Below are 18,837 nucleotides of genomic sequence, written 5' to 3' on the forward strand. Positions count from 1 at the left end.
GGTGGTATTGAAAGATCCCCCACATGTCTTTTAGTTATCAAACAAAGATAGAATATACAGTGTTTTTTTTTTTTTTCCCAACTTGAAAGCAGTCAATGTTTATTAGGGGCTTCCCTGGTGGCTCAGCAGTAAAGAATCTGCCTGCAAAGCAGGAAACCTGGAAGATGTGGGTTCAATACCTGGGTCAGGAAGATTCCCTGGAGGAGGAAATGGCAACCCACTCCAGTATTCTTTCCTGGAAAATCCCATGGACAGAGGAGCCTGGTGGTCTATAGTCCATGGGGTTGCAGAGAGGCAGAGGACACAACTGAGTGACTGAGCACAGTGCTTATTAACCGAGCAAATTACAAAAATAATCATGGTAGATACCTTAGTTCATCCTTGTAATAAGCCTGTTGATCTGGTCTTCCCTGTTGTCAGCATTTCCACTTTCTACAAAATGGGTGGTCTTTTTCTTCATTCCACCTTGTGGAGAAGACAGTTTGAAGGGCCACAGGAAGTTGTTTCCTTCTTTGAAACAGTTTCCAACAGTACAGATCTCATGAATCAGATCCTCCATGCAGAAGATGCCATATTTACCAAGAGATCGAGCAATCAACATGTTATCCATCAGGGCAATTCGCTTCTTGTTGATTTTGCCATAGCCACGCTTGCAGATCAGTTCATATACAGACTTTAGATTTGGGTACCCCCAAACAATGTATGGTTCCACAGTTTCCAGCATGTTAACTGAAGTCTTGGTGAGCTTCACAAAGGTGCCATTGAAGATCTGTGAGAGGCGAAGAAGCTGCAACACTTTTCAAACCTTTGTGCTCACACCACTGATGCCTCTGATCCTGATGACAAATGCCAGTTTGGGTTCCGCGGTACACGGATTGACGACTTTTTGTGCCACCATAGTCATTTAATTTCAGTTCTGTACATCTGCCTGTATTCCTTGTGATACTGCTTGGCTTTTTCATAGATAAATTTCCTCCTTGCCTTTTGTAGCTTCTTTTGGGCAAGCTTCTTCCTCAGGCACCTGATCTTAAATTCTGCAAAATTCTTTCACTTTTTCTTAAGGGTTTTTGGCACAGCAAGAACCTTCTTTTTCTCCTCTTCTGGTGCCCTTCATGGTTCCAGCTGGGAAAGAGGTTTGATACAGTTTTGCTTTTGTTTGTTTTGAACTTTGATGTAGTTTTAAGGGTGAGTTATTTTATGACCCTTGGAGTCTTAAAAATTTGTTAAATCACATATGGTCTAGAAATGAATCCTCTTAATCAGAAAATGCAGTTAACAAGAAAAATCCATCCTCTAAGCTTGCACTCTAACAGAAATCTTTAAAAATTTATTTTAATTTTGGAGGATAATTGCTTTACAATGTTGTTTTCGTTTCTGCTGTACAGCAGCGTGGATCAGCCGTGAATATACATATGTCCCCTCCTTCTTGAACCTCCCTCCCACCACCCATCATTTTACTCCTCTAGGTTGTCACAGAACACTGGATTGAGCTCCCCTGTGTTATATAGCAATTTCCCATTAGCTATCTATTAATGTATATTCTACACACACACACACACACACACACATACACAAGCTCAGATGGTAAAAGAATCTGCCTGCAACGCAGGAGACCCGGGTTTGATCCCTGGGTAGAGAAGATCCCCTGGAGAAGGAAATGGCAACCTGCTCCAGTATTCTTGCCTGGAGAATCCCATGGACAGTACAGTCCCAAAGAGTCTGACACGACTGAGCAACTAGCACTTTCAATGTATATTCTAATGGAAAAACTTGAAAAAAGGAAATATGGACAGGGCAAAACATTTCCTCTTTTTATAAACCTTGAACTGATATGCCCTTCACCAATTACAAAGGGTCCCTTGGGCCTCCGAACTTTCCACAAGCGTTTCGGTCTCTATGGCGATGCATAACAGCTGAAACCAAGCCCAGGTGTTAAGGCGGAGGCAGGCTTTGGGCGAGCTTGGGGAGAAAGTCTGGCCGCAGAAGCCATGGAGGGTCGATCCTGAGCCTTTTGGACGGACTGCTCTGCCTTGCCAGGAGTCTGCAGAGCCGCCTGGACATGCCTGTCCTAACCTCCCCATTCGCCAGGGCAGCGGGCGCGGCACACCCCCAGGTGGTAGCTCTGGAGGCACAGATGCGCCTGAGGACCTCCCCTGGGACCCCACTTCCGCTGATGTTTAAACTTCACCCTTCTGGCGCCCTCAGAGGCTATGAATCTGGTGAAAGGAGTCCATTTTGCCTAGGCCCCTGGTCTCATGGAGCCGTTCAGCATCCCTGTTCAAATTACACTCCAGGGCGGCCAGAGACGCCAGGGGAGGTAAGTAACCCCCAGAATCTCTCAGCCTTTATGGACATCTCACTGAACAACTGGCTAGAAGAAGAGTGGCCTCAAGGAGCTCGGGGGTTGAGTCTGGTCTTTATCCTCAGAGGGTGTCCACTTGTCATGCCTCCCGAGGGGGCCTGGAGGCTGCCCCAGCAGCGCTGCTACCATAGGATGCATCCTTTCTTGTCGGCTTCCTCCTCTAGATGCCAAGTTCTTGGAGGCCAGGACTCTAACCTCCCTGGCTCTGCAGCAGTAGAACTCTGCCCAGCACACAGTTGGTGCTCAATGAATGTCTGTCAGTTGAATGAAGTTACTATCAGCATTGGTTTCATTGGTGAAAACTGCTTGGATCTTGGTGTCACAGCCAGGGTTCAAATCCAGCTCCCTTAAATGACTGCCTGACTGTGGGCAAGTCACTTCACCTCTCTCTGCCCCCCCCTTGTCTGCTGATGGAGGTAGTGATGGTCTCCGCATGCCTTAGTGCAAAAGCCAGTGCTACGTTCTGAACTGTACCGTTTTACATTTCAGCTGCTGTTATTAGCCACCCGCCTCTACTATCTAAGGGGGAAGTGAGACCGGTTATCTTGAGGACCTCTTTCCTCCCCAGGGGAATGCAAAGCAGAGCTGCTGTACATCTGCCTGCCCCCAGGAGTGGAGCAGTAGGGCACTGAGAAGTGGGCACCCACCTGGAGAGAGGAGCAATGCCTGAGGGTGTTGAGGACTGAGATATTAAGGCTTGCCAGCTTACTCCTGGGAGGGTACATTTCATAGCTATGTTTGCTCACTGTATCTGGAAACCTGAGTGGTTTGTTAGCAGCTTGAGTGGAGCTGGGAGCTGAGAAAGTGGAAACAGTATAAAGATCATAATGGTCATCACATCGCTCACTCTGGTCTTCTGTAAGTACGCTCATGCACCTTTGAGAGAGAGAATGCAGGAAAGTGAGAGAGGGGTTTGGATGGAGGTCAGGGCTGGAGGAGGAAGGAACAAACAGAAGAAAGAGACCGAGGCAAAAACACTTCTCCCTTACAAATGAACTAATGCTTTTGAGAGAAGACAATTAAAGTGAATCATTGTAAGGCAGAAGATCAAATGACTAACATGCAAGGGAACAAGTTCTAATGCCCCATTCATAACACAGTCAACTAGCAGTAAGAGCAGTTGTGTTCTCCCCAAGGCAATACAGTGTCCCATTTCCACTTCTGATATGCACAATTGGATCACCCACCTTGCCTCATGGTGAACTTCACAGACCATATTGACTTTCCTCAACCTCCTTTGCTGTTGCAAAAGAAGTTGTGATATAGATTTGTAATTAAAAAAAAATAGAAGTGTAAAAATAATTACCCACATCTCTGCAGCGCAAATTATAAGGAAATGTTAATTTAACATACCCAGTGCTTAAAATTACATACATATGTGAGATGAGTGTCAGCAGAACTATCAAGCCTTGATGAACCTCAGCATCCTTCTAAGGAACAGTCTACCCAAGTAACAGTGTTGGAGGGAGAGGCTGCTGGCTTCCTCAGGGATCACAACCAGATGAACATGTTCAAGCTCTTTGAATTTGCCTCAGGCTAAGCCAGAAAGCACCCATAGCAAATGTGGTAGTTCAGGAAGGTGGGAAAGTCAGTTCTGAAAGCAGAGGAGCAACAGGAAGGGGTGGGTACTGCCATGACTGTGAATAAAATCCCTCCAGGTACACACATTGGTTAGAAGTGAAGATTATTGCTGGCAAAAAGGAATGAAAATGCTATTCACTCATCTTATTGGCTGAAGAGCAAAATTAGATCACTCTTAAGCGCTTTGAGGTCCTTGGATGAAAGGTACTTGTAAATACCACAAATTTAATTACATATTTAAATCACAAATTTAAATACCATAAATTTAATTTATGGCCTGGGGAAACTGGAAACAGTTTAATATCCAACAATAGGGAAATGGTTAAGGAAATTATGGTGTATCCAACTGATGAAATATTATGTACCCAGCAGAAGGGTTACAAAGAATTGCTGCCAACATGGGAAAGTGGTTATTATGTTAAGTGAAAAAGACAAGCTTAAAAAAAAAAACCCATTATATCCAGTATGATCTCATTCTATTTATTTTTTAAATTAATTAATTTGTTGGCTTTGCCATGCTTCCTGAAGGATCCTAGTTCCCCAGGATCCTAGTTCCCCAGTGAGAGATCCAACCTGTACCCCCTACACTGGGAGTGCAGTCTTAACCACAGGACCACCAGGAAGTTGCTGCTCTCATTCTATTTAAACAATATAGACAAAGGGAATAACCCAGTAAGTGAAGAGTCATTGTCATCACCTTTATCATTATTTTAATTAAAAAATTTAAATATGGAAATTTTATTGTTATTATTTTGTGAGGTTAGTATCTTTACTTACCTGTTTACCCTGTAATTGCTCTTCATTTTTGACTAAGTCTCGGCTCTTAGATTGGATTGTTTTCTCTCTGCCTGAAGTAACTGCTTCACCTTTTTCTTTAGTGGGGGTCTGTTGATGGCAAACTCAGCTTTGTGTGTGTCTGAAATGCCTTTATTTCTTACTTAACTCTTGTGAGCTATTTGCTGGGTATAGAGTTCTGTTTTTTCTCAGCATAAAGGCAATATTCCTGGCTTCTGTTCTTATAGAGAAGTAAGCGCTCAGCTTAATTGTCATTCCTTTGAAGTTAATCTTTTTCTCTGGCTGCTTTTAAAAATTTCTCTTGTCTCTGTGCAAAATCTCTGTGATGTATGTAGGTATGGGTTTCATTTTATTTTATCCCACTTGACTTCTGGAATCTGTGGACTGGACCTTCATAATTTCTTTAATATTATTGTCTTTTTAAAATATTACTTGGCCTTTTTTCTCTTTTTTTTTTTTTCTGGAATTCTGACTAGACTTTATGCTAGACCCTTTCTGTCTGTCTTCCATGCTTCTTAACCTTTCTTCAGCATTTTCCAGTAAAGAAATCTCTGTATTATATACTTTAGCTATTTTGCAGATCAAACTGTTTACTAATTATCTTTTCAGATGTATCTAAATCACTGTTAAATCTATCCACTAATTTTTTTTATTGAAGTATAATTGATTTACAATGTTTCAGATATATAGCAAAGTGATTCAGTTATATATATACACACATACACACATATGGGCTTCCTAGGTGGCAGAGTGGTAAAGAATCTGCCTGCCTTTACAGGAGACTTAGGAGACAAGGGTTCACTCCCTGGGTCAGGAAGATTCCCTGGAGTAGGAAATGGCAACCCATTCCAGTATTCTTGCCTGGAAAATTCTTTGGATAGAGGAGCCTGGTGGGCTACAGTTCATGGGGTCACAAAGAGTTGGACATGACTGAGCATGCACACACATATGTATATATATATTTTCAGATTTTTTTCCACTGTAGGTTATTATAAGATATTGAATATAATTCCCTGTGCTATACAGTAGGTCCTTGTTCTCCATTGAATTTTTATATCTTTTTCATTTCTAGAAATTCTACTTGGTTCTTTTAAATACTGTCTTGGTCATGTTTTAGAGTCTCTTGCTCTTTCTGATATCTACCCCCTCCTTTATTTTTTCAAACATATTGTAGATATATTTTTATATATTGTCCAGTATCAGAAGGTTTTTTGGGGATCTGACTCTGGTGTGTATTTTTCTCACTCCAAGGCCCTAATTTTGTGTTTTATGACTTTGGAATGACAGCACACGCTCCTTGAAACTTTGTAGGGCTCCCTGGAGACCTAGGTCGGAGGAGAACTCCTCCAGAGAAGGTATACACTGGCTCCTGCCTGCTGCCAGAGGGCACCAACTATTCGAGAGAAGACTGAATGAAATTCTCAGCTTGAGGTTTCTGGATTTCCCAAGTAGTGTGAATTCTGGTCATAAACTCTTGAGGCTCTCCTTAAGGTTGTGAAGTCTCAGGGGAGACTGTAGTTTTCCTCCTGTATGCAGTGTCAGGGTGTGAGAAAGGCTCTTTCCTGGCAGTCTCCTAGAGAGCTGTGTGTGGACGGTGGGTACTTGCCATTCCACCTCACACTGAGTATGAGGTCTTTTGGATCCCAGCTCTAGCTGAGAGCGTTAACTCCGATACCCTGGATGGGCTCTGGGCATTGTCTCCTGTCCCTGTGTCCTTCCCACAAACCATGAGACTGAATCTCAGGGTCACCAGGTTCTGCAAATGCCCTCAAGATCAACTTGTGCTCCAGTCCACTTTCTCCTCTAGATTCTTATTTTCACATAGTTTTTGTCCTTTGCATATTTCAAACTCTTTTTTTTCCCTAAGCTTTGACCAGGATTTTTATTATTTACAGTTAAAGTGTTATCTAGTTTATTTTACTAGAGAAATAGAAGATTTTTGTTATTGTTATAATAGTAAAATATAGCTGTGTATTCGTTTTTAGCAATTATTGTTTATTATCTTTCCCTCCATATATGAAATAATTTCTTCACAAGGTGTCTTTGAGGTTTTCAGCTTTTCATAAAGCCTTTAAACAAAGTGGACAGAAATATTAGAAAGAATAGTCTATTATACTACTAGGTCTTATTCCCAGGTTATGCCAGTTTTGTACATCACAGGTATAATTGGGTATGTTAAATCAATAGGTCAGAAATGGCCAGAGAGGCTTCATAATAAGCCTCTTCATGCCTGGATTCCACAGATATCTGACAATAAGCCTCTGGAGATTTTACAATATAGAGCAACTAAAGCCCAGTTTCAGAACACGAGGAAAATGCTGGGTGTTGGGTATTGGTAACCTGGTGGTTTAATCACTAAGTTGTATCTGACCCTTTGTGACCCCATGGACTGTGGCCTGCCAGGCCCCTCTGTCCCTGGGATTCTCCAGGCAAGAATACTGGAGTGGGTTGCCATTTCCTTCTCCAGGGGATCTTCCCAACCCAGGGATTCCAACCGTTGTCTCTGTGTCTCCTGCAGTGGCAGGCAGGTTCTTTACTAATGGGAATATGGAAAAGAGCCAAACCTTCCTTTAGGGCTAAAACTCTTAATCAAACTATCATATTTGTTGAGAAACTATAAAATATGCTGGTTCAGATGTCATTAAATTTTCCTCCACTGCCCATTCTCTGAAGGTGGGATGATAGATAGAGGGTGAGTAAAATATCAAAGGAGACTAAAAATCCCAAACCAGGACTCTGATTCCCAAAGCAGTGTAACAACAAAGTTGTCATCATCTCCTGAGGGTAGTGCCTCCCAGAGCAGACCCCCAGAACAAACTGGATTGCCCCACCTCCCTCTCACTCACACTCTCTTTCTTCGGCTGAGCCATGAGGCTTACAGGAATGCAGTCCCACAACCACGGATTGAACCCGCTCCCTCAGCAGTGAAAGCACACGGTCCTAACCACTGGACCACCAGGGAATCCCCTCCAATCTCACTCTTGTCTGAAGATATTGCCAGGAGAAAGGGAATTAGGGAGAGAAAGGAGGAAGGATGAAAGATAAGGTATAAAAGACGCTTTCAGAAGACAACAACTAGCAATTCCCTCTACAGGGTTTTTGCTTCACTTCAAAATTTTAGTAAGCTTTTTACACAGCTTGACGGAGCCTGCGTTTTTACCATTATGGCTGCATTTGTTTGGCTTAAGATTTCGTTAAGCTTCTTAAAATGGAAATACCTCTGGGACAGAAATGCCTGCTGAGCAGGGAACAGTGACAGTGTCCATAGGCAGTGGTGGGACAGGCGGATGGATTGGAGAAGACCCCCCTGTCCCCAGGGGCAGTCTTTGCTCAACTCAGCCAGCTGTTCATAGGCAGTGATTTGGCCTTTGTGATTTTTTCCAAAAGCAGAAATCTGCATTTGTGTGAGAAATGTCATGATTTTTAAAGTGTTAGCAGCTAATCCCACAATTAAAAAAACACACAGGAAAAGCCAAACAAAACACATCTGTGGGCTGGACGCTGTCCACGGGCCACCAGTTGGTGACCTTTGTGTTGGACTTGGTTTGCTGGACAGCCCCCTTGTGAAAGAATTTATCACCTCCTTTGCTAGTACAGAGCAGAGAGAAGGAAGAGATGGAGGGCCTTGTTTATGGAGCTGTGTGAAGACAGAGAAGAGGTGGGCAAGGGGAGAAGCCACAGCGAGACCCTCGCTGTTCTGAGCAGACTGGGCCCCTGGCCAGAAAGCCCTGGATGTGCTGTCTTCCCAGCAGCTGGACATGAAAGAGCAAGTCAGATCCTCCTTCAGGATGCTGTTAATTCCAAATGGGAGCCTGCGGAGTCATTCTTCCCATATGGAATTCATAAAGGAATGTAAAAAATATTTTCTGGGGGAGTATACAATATCCCTGAGAGATAAGTAAGTTTACATGAAAGCTACTTACAGGTGATTCTTTCCTAGTCATTGATTAAACAGATCTCTAAAGACTTTACCCAGGCAACATTCCTTAGTCTTATTTGTTACATTAAAAAAAATTATAACGTGTCATTTTAGCTTGTTTAGATGGACTGAGCTCTGAATGTAAGATCTCACTGTGTTGCATCAACTCTGCCCACACCCCTCAGGTAAACGGCAGAGGGGATCATCCCTTCACCATGGGTTGGTAAATGTCCCACTTTTTTTCTTCCAACATTTGTCAAGAAAAAAGCTTTATGTTTGAAATATGATGAATGGCACATATTTAAAGTGTACCACTTGGTAAGTTTTGACATATGTGTGTAACCATCACCCAGTCAAGATGAGAAACATACCCGTCACCTACAACCATGAAGGTTTCCTTGTGCCCCTTAGCATGTCCCCTATGCTGCTTGCATGCTAAGTCGTTTCAGTTGTGACTCTTTGGGACCTATGGACTGTAGCCCACCAGGCTCCTCTGTCCATGTGATTCTCCAGGCAAGAATACTGGAGTGGATTGCCATTTCCTCCTCCAGGGCATCTTCCCAACCCAGGGATCGAACCCGCGTCTCCTGTGGCTCCTGCATTGCAGGCGGATTCTTTACCACTGAGCCACAGGGGAAGCCCATAGCATGTCCTCCAACCCCCAGGTAACTGTTTAATCTGCTTTCTGTCACTAAAGGTAAGTTTGCATCTTCTAGAATTTTGTTGGAATGGAATTATACACTGTGGCCTCTTTAATTTGTTCAGCATTTTTCACTCAGCATAATTATTTTGAGGTCCATTATGAGTACTGTGGGGAGAAGGCAATGGCACCCCACTCCAGTACTCTTGACTGGAAAGTCCCATGGATGGAGGAGCCTGGTAGGCTGCAGTCCATGGGGTCGCTAAGAATTGGACACGACTGAGCAACTTCACTTTCACTTTTCACTTTCATGCATTGGAGGAGGAAATGGCAACCCACTCCAGTGTTCTTGCCTGGAGAATCCCAGGACGGCGGGGCCTGGTGGGCTGCCGTCTATGGAGTTGCACAGAGTCGGACACACTGAAGCGACTTAGCAGCAGCAGCAGCATGAGTACTGTGATTCATGGGGTCGCAAAGAGTCGGACATGACTGAGTGACTGATCTGATCTGATATGATGAATACTGTGTTTATCGATTCTGTTGCTTCATAGTATTCCTTTATACAAATGTAAGAATTTATACTTATTGATAAAAGTATATCATATATTTGGGTTGTTTTCAGTTTTGGGATCCTTACAGTTGGGGTGCCAAGAACATCTGTGTACACATCTTTGTATGATCGTGTGCTTACATTCTGCTTGGTAAATACATACCTAGAAATGGAACACCTGGGTCATATGGTCCCCTATATATTTAACTTTTTTAGGACATACCAGCTGTTTTCCAAAGTGGATATACCGTTTTATATTCCCATCAGCAGTGCAGGAGAGTTCTAGTTCCTTATATCATCTCCAATACTTGATACAGTCTGTTGATTTGGTTTAACCCATTCTAGTGGGGATGATGTGGTATGTTGGTGTAGTTTTAATGTACAAGTTTCTAACGAGATCTTATGTGCTTATTTGCTATGTATATACCTTCTCTGAAGTGGCTGTTGAAACTGTTACTCGTGTTGTGTGGCATTATTGAATTTGAGAGTTCTTTATATGTGTTCTGGATTCAAGACCTTTATCAGATAAATGATTTGCCAATATTTTCTTCCAGTCTGGTCTTGTTTTTCATTCTTTAAACAGTGTTTTTTTGAGCAGAAGTTTTAATGAAGTCCAGTTTACTAATCAGTTCTCTTTGTGCCTGTGTGTCAGATTGTGCTTGTGTGTTGTATCTAAGAAATATTTGCCTACACCAAGGTCATAAAGGATTTCTATTATGCTTTCTTCCGGAAGTGTTAGAATTTAAACTCAGGCTTTTAAAAACAAATACTGTTTATTTAATTTTAAAAACTGAAGTATAATTGGCCTACAACACTATGCTAGTTCCAGGTGTGCAATGCAGTGATTCAACATTTCTATATCATGCAAAATAATCACTACTGCTCCCAACTGTTTATGAGAACTGGGGTCCCAATTTATTGAAATATCTCCTTCCCTGTTCCCATGAAGGCCAGCCTTTTCTACCTCAGGGACGAGGAGAAACACAGACCACAATGATGGAGGCCCCCCAGACGTGCACAGGAAGCTGCCATCCAGTGCTGGAGAGGACCGGGCCACGCTGCTAGGGTTTGCAATGATGAGTTTCTCGGTCCTAATGTTCTTCGTGCTTGGAGTAACCATCCTGAAGCCCTTCTTGCTCAGGTGAGAACAGAGAGAGGAGACAGAACATTTATCCTAGGTGTAGGCACAATGATAGAAGAGAGGGGAGGCTGGCTTTGCTTTCTCCAGAATCCCTGTTCTTCTCTTAGTGCTGGGAGGCAGGTGGGTGTGGAGGAAGGGGTGGTGAGAAAGTGAAAGACATTCCTTTGCTGCTCCTCAAGTCTCCAAAGTCTTTCAATAGGGGGTCCACATATTCGATATCCCTGCAGGTAATACATTCTTTAATACACTAGCATCCTAGGGAAGGAGATGAGCATGAGTTTCTGCATGAACATAACAAAAATTTTTTGAGTCTGAGTTTTTGAGTTTGGTAATATCTACCTGGCACATTGTAGTTGCTCAATAAATATTAGTTTTCTTTTAAGTAGTTTCCTTATTAAACACATGTAATAAGTTACCATTAAATATATACTATATATCAAACATATATTTTATCCCCATATAAACTTAGAGCAAGTCCATGAAGGAAGCATTATTATTTTGATTTTCACTTTATGAATGAGAACTCTCAGGCTCAGAAGGGCCAAGGAAAATACCCAAGGTTAATACCACCACAGTCTTCAGGGGCAGGACATTTGTCTACCCCTTCTCACTCTATCTATGACATTCTATGCGTGTGGTGTAAATCCTCAAGGAATGTTTTCCAAGTAATATTTTTAAAAATAATTGTTATTTATTTATTTGGGGCTATGCTGGGTCTTTGTTGCTGCGTGGACTTTTCTTTAGTTGCGGCAAGTGGGGCTACTCTTCAGCTGTGGTGTGCGGGCTTTTCATTGCTGTGACTTCTCTTGTGGGGCACCGGCTCTGGGGCACCAGGCTTCAGTACTTGTGGCACGTAGGCTCAGTATCTGCAGCTCCTGGGCTCTAGAGCACAAGCTCAGTAGTTCTGGTGCAGGGGCTTAGTTGCTCCGAGGCATGTGTAATCTTCCTGGATCAGGGATAGAACCTGTGTTTCCTGCATTGGAAGGCAGGTTCTTTACCACTGAGCCACCAGGGAAGCCAAGTAAAATTTAGTTCAGTACAACACTTATTGAGCCTCTACTATGTGAGAGGCATTGTGCTTTCTGCTTTGAGGAACATAAAGATGCAGAGGATATAGTTCTTGACCTTAAGGAATTTACTAACGTTAAAATAAGGCAAGTTTTCTAATGGGATTCCTCATATGATTTGCACTTGCCTCTTAGAGAGGGTAAATGGAATGGCCAAGTTGCCTAAGAGCCCTGTGGCTGGACTCCTTCCAAAGGCACATTTTCACCAGGAGAAGCCAGTGGGCAGATCTTGAGTTGATGAGGCAGGAAGAGATGGTAAGATTTCTGAATGTGAATTTCTGTGGTTATAGTATTTAGGCTAATATTACTAAAAAGTATGTTTCCCCAAGCACCTTAAATACTGGTAAATTCACAGATTTCTGGGCCTCAACTCAGACCAATTGAATCCAAATCCCTGGAAGTCATAGAACCCATGTTTTAACAAATTCCTCATTTTAACAAACCCATTCAGGTGATTCTGAAATTCGAAAATCATTGATCTATAGTGAGAAATATGCCAGAAGGGTCATAACTGAGATGGAACTTGGTACCTTGCTGCTGTTTATCCCGTTGCAAGGTTCTCTGTGCTCCTGAATCGCTAAATGCCTTCTGTGATGGGTCCTACCTTGCTTTGAAATACATTAGAAATACAGGACTAAATTTTCTAGGGATGAAAATCATTTATTTACTTTTCCCAATGGAAGCACTCAGAGAGAAGAATCGAACTGCACTATCATTCATGCGCACATCATGGATGACTGGATGGACTGTGCATTTACCTGTGGGATGGACTGCCGAGGTCAGGGCAAGTACCCGTGTCTCCAGCTGTTTGTGAACCTCACCCATTCAGGTCATAAAGTGCTCCTACGTTATAATGAAGAGGCTGTCCAGATAAATTCCAAGGTACTGTAAATTTCATGTGTGAAAGTGTTCTAATTATAGCAACCTTCCCATGGCAGACTGTCCCTAGCAAGGTGCAGTACCTAGGGCCATCTCTAGATAAGCTGTTTTCTTCCAGTGAACGTATCAATAGTGACCCAATCAGGATAAATGAAGCTAAAAGCATTCTTGGAGGAAAATGGGGTATATAGAAAAGAGAGTTCATGTTGGTGTCTGGAATTTAAAGACTTGAGACAGTGAACAAAATTATTTGTAAGTAGTCTTAACTTCTTGTTGGGAGATTCCATTCCTCATCGTATCGAAAATGTTAAAATGAACTTACAGCCCACCTTAAATCAAACAATCATTCTTACCGAAGAAATTTAAAGATTATCCTTTAAAGGATACTCAACAGGTTCATGGGAGAAGGCAATGGCACCCCACTCCAGTACTCTTGCCTGGAAAATCCCATGGATGGCAGAGCCTGGTAGGCCACAGTGCATGGGGTCGCACAGAGTCGGACACAACTGAAGCGACTTAGCAGCAGCAACAGGTTCATATGATTTAAAAAGTACATTTTCACCTAACTATAAAAAGTTGACTTAAATTAGTTGACATTTTACACTTCTTTGTGTTTACTTAAGCACTGGTTTCAATCTGGTGATTTCTGTTTTGGATGCCATAACCTTTAAGGTCTCGAATGTTTTTGCAGGCCGACGGCAGAGTGTCTTGAGTGCTTAGTGGATATGGTAATAAACCTCAGTGTCTTTATTCCCACATCTTTAGTGCTCAGAAATGGCCAGTTCACTATTTGCTCTCCTGGCACCCCTTCCCCATGAGCTATGTAATAGGTCTTATCACCTTCAGAGATTAAAACTCTTAATAGCTTCAGCTGTGAAACAATTTCAGAATTAAAACTTTAAAGCGTTTGATTTCAGAGCCAGCGCCCTCATTTTTCTTCCTCCTCTGTATTCCTAGTGCTTCTATACACCTAAGTGCCACCGGGATAGAAATGATTTGCTCAGTGGTGCTCTGGACATAAAGGAATTCTTTGATCACAAAAATGGGACCCCGTTTTCATGCTTCTACAGTCCAGACAGCCAATCTGAAGATGTCATTCTCATAAAAAAGTACGACCAGATGGTGATCTTCCACTGTTTATTCTGGCCTTCGCTGACCCTGCTGGGTGGTGTCCTGATAGTTGGCATGGTGAGATTAACACAGTACCTGTCCTTCTTGTGTGAAAAACACAGCACTGCATTCAGAGGTGAGGTAAGTGGCAAAGTTCTTCACGTGGCACAGCATCAATTCAAACTGTGGCGTGTTGGGAGGAGCAAAGGAAGGAGCAGAGAATCCTTAAGATGGTGGCCAAATTAAAGTCCTGGCCTTCAGATTCCTGCAGAGTCTGCACTTGAGGGCCTGATTATGCCTACTTGCAAACTAACCGTGTAGAAACAAAGCATGGTTATTTCATGTGGGAAAGAAAAATGTTAAAAAGTCTCATTGTATATTCTATTTGATAAATAAATATAAATTCACCATCTTTTTTATTCCAAATCTCTCCACATGAGCCAGGGAAGCACCTTTTGTTTCCACAGGGTAAAAGGAGCTCACGGTCATTGTGCTTCGTCTAGTATCAGCCCGTTAGAACCTGTCACTGTCAAAATAAGTGATGCAAGTTTCTAACCTGCTGAGCACTGAACAGGCAGTCTAGTTCCATGCAATGCAGTGTACATTAAAACACTTGTCAAAAAAATCTTATTTCATACACTACAGGAAGATAATAATCTGGTAATTTCAGAAAACATGGACCTACCATTTTACCTCATCGTCCATGAGAAAAGAGGAAAGCTGCTGCCTGGGAAATTCACTAAGCTTAGTGTTATCTGTACTTAACCTTGCTATGTACCATGTGATTTTTCTTTTAGAAACATTTCTTTCTAGTTAATTATGCTTCCCATAAGTTCATTTTGCTCTTTGTGTACACTCTGGAGGGAGTGGGAGAGGTGGCTAGAAATGTTATCAAGTTAGGGAGAAGCTGTACCGGATAGAATTTAACATTCATCTCAGATAATCCGCATCATAGAAAAGTCCCACATGGATAGTCAACAATTGTCCGTACTTTAATTAATCAATCAACCATGGTTATGAAATAGTATCACAAGACTCTCCCAACAAGTGCTTTTCAGATTAAGCTGAATATGAGTTGAAAACAGACTTCATTTTGAAAACCAATGTTCCTCAAAGTATCATTACAATTTTACTAAAAAACTTACATCATGGACAATAAAAAGGATGACTTTTGAAGCAACTCTGATACATAGATGTAATCAAAACAAACTTTGATTCTAAGCCAGTTTAATGCCTTTTAGCAATAATTGCAAGTCACACATTATTAAACAAACTGAATAATAGAGCAATATTGACTTGACCAGCAGTGAACAATCTGGGTATTTTCTCCTGCTAGTGTGGAATAGTGGAGAGAACATGTGTCTCAGAATACGATTTTTTTTAATTTGTAGGCCATAATTACAGCTTTTCAGATACGTGTCCTTGGGCAAGTCAGTTGAACTGAGCCACTCTTCTCGTCCGTAAGATGGGGATGGGTCTTTTCTTTCATGAGGTTATTTTTAGGGAAGAAAAATGCAAAGTATGTAAAACACCTAGGTTGGTTTCTGGTACCTAGTAGATAGATAACAAAACTTTTGCTAAGTTTCAATTTTTAGTTAGCCTTACTCCTCTTCTGGGTATATACCCAAAGGAAATGAAATCAGTACCTTCAAGAAATATCTGTACTCTCATGTTCACTGCAGCACTGTTCACAACAGCCAAGATATGGAACAACCTAAGTGTCCATCGACGGATGAATAAATTGTGATATATATATGTGTGTGTGTGTGTGTGTGTAAACATACATACAATGGAATATTTTTCATCCTGAAAAAGAGATCCTGACATTTACAACAACATGGATGAACCTGGAGGGCATCATGCTAAGAATAATCCAGACACAGAAAGGAAAAAAACTTCATTTCACTTATATGTGGAATCTAAGAGAGTCAAATACATAAAAAGCAGAGAGCAGAATGCTGGTTACCAGGGGCAGGGTGGGGGAAATAGGGGAGACACTGGTTAAAGTGTACAAACTTCATTTTAAGATGAATAAATCTCATGATCTAATGTACAACATAATGACTATAGTTAATAATACTGCATTGAGTACCAGAAGTTTGCTAAGAGAAGAGTCTAGGTGCTCTCATCACACACACACATACATACACACACACACACACACACACACACACACACGTAACTACGTGAATGATACATTAACTAGCTTGACTATAGTAATCATTTCATTATGTATATGTATATCAAATCACCATATTGTAAACCTTAAGTATGTACAGTTCTTATTAAAAATAAAATAATTCAACCTGTCTTGGTACCTTTTGTTGGACAGCTGGAACAGGGGCTGGGGTAAGGAAATGCAGGAGCCGATTCCTCCCCACTTTTTCTTGGCTAAGTATGATATGTATCTAGAGTTCGGAACATGCTCTTTTAGAAGGCTGTAGTAGATTATTTTGTATGCCAAAGACTTCCATGTAATAAAATACATGTATGCATACACTTAAAGTCATTCCACAAATTGAGATTTTCTAGATTTCTTAAATTAAGGTCACATATCTATTCCATTTCTTAGTAAGTTTGACACCCACCTAACAATATGCAGCTCTTTGGATTTTTCTCCCAACAAATTAAAAACAATCGGAAACCTAAAGCGTATGAAAGTGTGAAACCTGAAGTGTTTCAAATACTATAGCTTTCCATTTATATAGTAGCTACTTGGCTCATCTCAGGAAATAGAGACATTATGCTTGAAGAACAAAGTCAACTTACAACGTTAACTCAAACCATTTGGCAAATGAAAATTTTAGCAATTTTTCGTTGTGAATTGCTTAGAAGCACTAAATATTAATGCCCATGTGCATTACTGGTCCAAGAAAAGCCCAGACTTACCTTCTGCAAGGTTTATGATAGCTGAATGCAAAACCAGTTTGCTTCTAGACGAACTTCACTTTTAGGTTCTGGTCATCAACTGACTTGGGAAAAAAATCTGTCCACACATACAGACACATTCATACGTGTATGTGTACACATGTAATCTCTGCTTAAAATACAAGCATATAATTCTTCATGTTTAAAGGAAGTTAATATTTAAACTGATATTTCTTCAATATTCATCATGTTACTGCGACAGAAAAATTGGCTTTTAAGGCATAATAGTTTCAGGTTTTCAATCAACTATACTTAGTCATTGTTGATAAGAAAAATTCAGCTAAATTTTGATTATTACCAACAGTGGTTTGCTGTTAAGTATTAAAAAGATGGTTTGCTATTAAGTATTAAATGGCAAGTGTAATTATCACAGTTTTTTTGTTCAACATATAGTACACTAAGGATTATTTGGACACAAGTTAAAGTAATTTTTTTTTTAATAAACAGCGTGATGTTACAGACTGCAAAGTTAAAGCAGACATTGACAGTTTCTGATGAGCACAAACAATAAGTGCAGTCACAGGCCAAACTTCTTGCCAGGAAGAGCATGACTGGGACAAGGTCTTAAATTTAGTGACACTGTTATTATTCTGTATTCTCAGTACAGTAACACATGCACTTGCTGTGTCAAATACTTTTTTGGGCCATCATTAAAAGAACATTTAAAACATTTTCCTCCTAACTAATGTGGTATACTACACGACTCTAACTCAATGAAAGACAAATATAGAGAAATAGATTTGTGACAATAAATGGGGCTAAAGAGGGTGATGGGAGCTCCTTTTTGAAGCTTCCAAAGTCAACACTGGAGGTGTCAGTAGTCTATGGTAGTGTCACATTCCCAAGATGTTGAAGTGTTATGTTCTAAAAGGATACATTCTTTCAGATTTTATTCAACCAACCACACTGAAAACATTAACTGCATTTGGAACTTTGGTTCCATAGCCAAAAACATTTCTAGAAATCATGAAGGCCAAGCTCTCCAATAGGAATATAAAGCTGATGAGTTTTTTCCTTATGAAATCAATGGCTAGTGACCACATTTGGAAATCTGCACTAGAATTAAAGAGGTTAGTCTTATTAAAGATATTCTGAGAAAATAATAGAACAGTGAAGGTTCTGCCTCCTTGCTATCCTAGAAGGATTAACAAAAGAATCACCAGAAATATACACAGCTCTTAGCATAACCACAGAATTATTATAGTGAGAGATTAAATAATATTTTAGATAGATTCATAAACTTAATGCTTACAAAATGCATTATCCTTCCCATTCTTACCAACAGGAGGACTGGAGTCAACTGTTGGTAGTAAAAACCAGCCACCCATCTATGCTAATATGTACAGTGGACTGATCTTTTTTTCTTTGTTGCTAAAACTCTTAAGCGTAGTTGTGTAAAAATTAAGTCATAAGATTTTCTTATGGCTCATAACTATCTCTTTATGCGAACTAGCATGGCTGAAATATGAATGTAACTAAAACCAAGCAAAAGGAATGGCGCTGCATTGACAAGAAGTGCAAACCCTTACTCAAGTGAAGTACTTGAACGAGATAAGCTTGTAAAAACTAACACCCCAACTTGGGAAACTCCTAATTGATTCTAAACTCTTCTGAATTTTAGAACCTTGATGTTTACACCTTTTATAAATGATGTCTCTTGACTAGGGTTAGCAAGTACTGTGTATACAAATATAAATGTCTGCAAATATACACATATCAATTTCACTAACAATAAAAAAAAAAAAAAAACTAATTTCAAATGCTAAACTCAGGAACCTAGTACCATGAACCTCCTAGCACTACTGCCTTTTCCAAATGGCTGGAGAAATGATTCAATTTTAACCCATTTTTTTCTAAATGTATCC

General features: G+C 40.8%; 1 protein-coding gene and 1 pseudogene across 1 annotated transcript; one reads left to right on the forward strand and one right to left on the reverse strand.

The window, feature by feature from the left end:
• Nucleotides 1-370: 370 nt before the first annotated feature.
• LOC129644482 (60S ribosomal protein L7-like) lies at nucleotides 371-2,081 on the reverse strand (annotated as a pseudogene).
• Nucleotides 1,699-16,907, forward strand: KCNMB3 (potassium calcium-activated channel subfamily M regulatory beta subunit 3). Its single transcript, XM_055568996.1, has 4 exons — nucleotides 1,699-2,317; nucleotides 10,797-10,988; nucleotides 12,739-12,937; nucleotides 13,892-16,907. Exons 1-4 carry the CDS (start codon nucleotides 2,256-2,258, stop codon nucleotides 14,288-14,290), a joined length of 852 nt encoding a protein of 283 aa, XP_055424971.1. The 5' UTR covers nucleotides 1,699-2,255; the 3' UTR covers nucleotides 14,291-16,907.
• Nucleotides 16,908-18,837: the final 1,930 nt, after the last annotated feature.

The sequence above is a fragment of the Bubalus kerabau genome, chromosome 2, assembly GCF_029407905.1.
Source record: "Bubalus kerabau isolate K-KA32 ecotype Philippines breed swamp buffalo chromosome 2, PCC_UOA_SB_1v2, whole genome shotgun sequence".
Lineage (NCBI taxonomy): Eukaryota > Metazoa > Chordata > Mammalia > Artiodactyla > Bovidae > Bubalus > Bubalus kerabau.

What these genes read in the sequence shown, in the direction of transcription:
- KCNMB3 (XM_055568996.1), top strand. Translation starts at nt 2,256, where the DNA reads ATGGAGCCGTTCAGCATCCCTGTTCAAATTACACTCCAGGGCGGCCAG. An exon ending in GGCCAGAGACGCCAGGGGAG is followed by an intron (nt 2,318 to 10,796) that starts GTAAGTAACCCC and finishes GTTCCCATGAAG; the next exon opens with GCCAGCCTTTTCTACCTCAG. An exon ending in CTGTCCAGATAAATTCCAAG is followed by an intron (nt 12,938 to 13,891) that starts GTACTGTAAATT and finishes CTGTATTCCTAG; the next exon opens with TGCTTCTATACACCTAAGTG.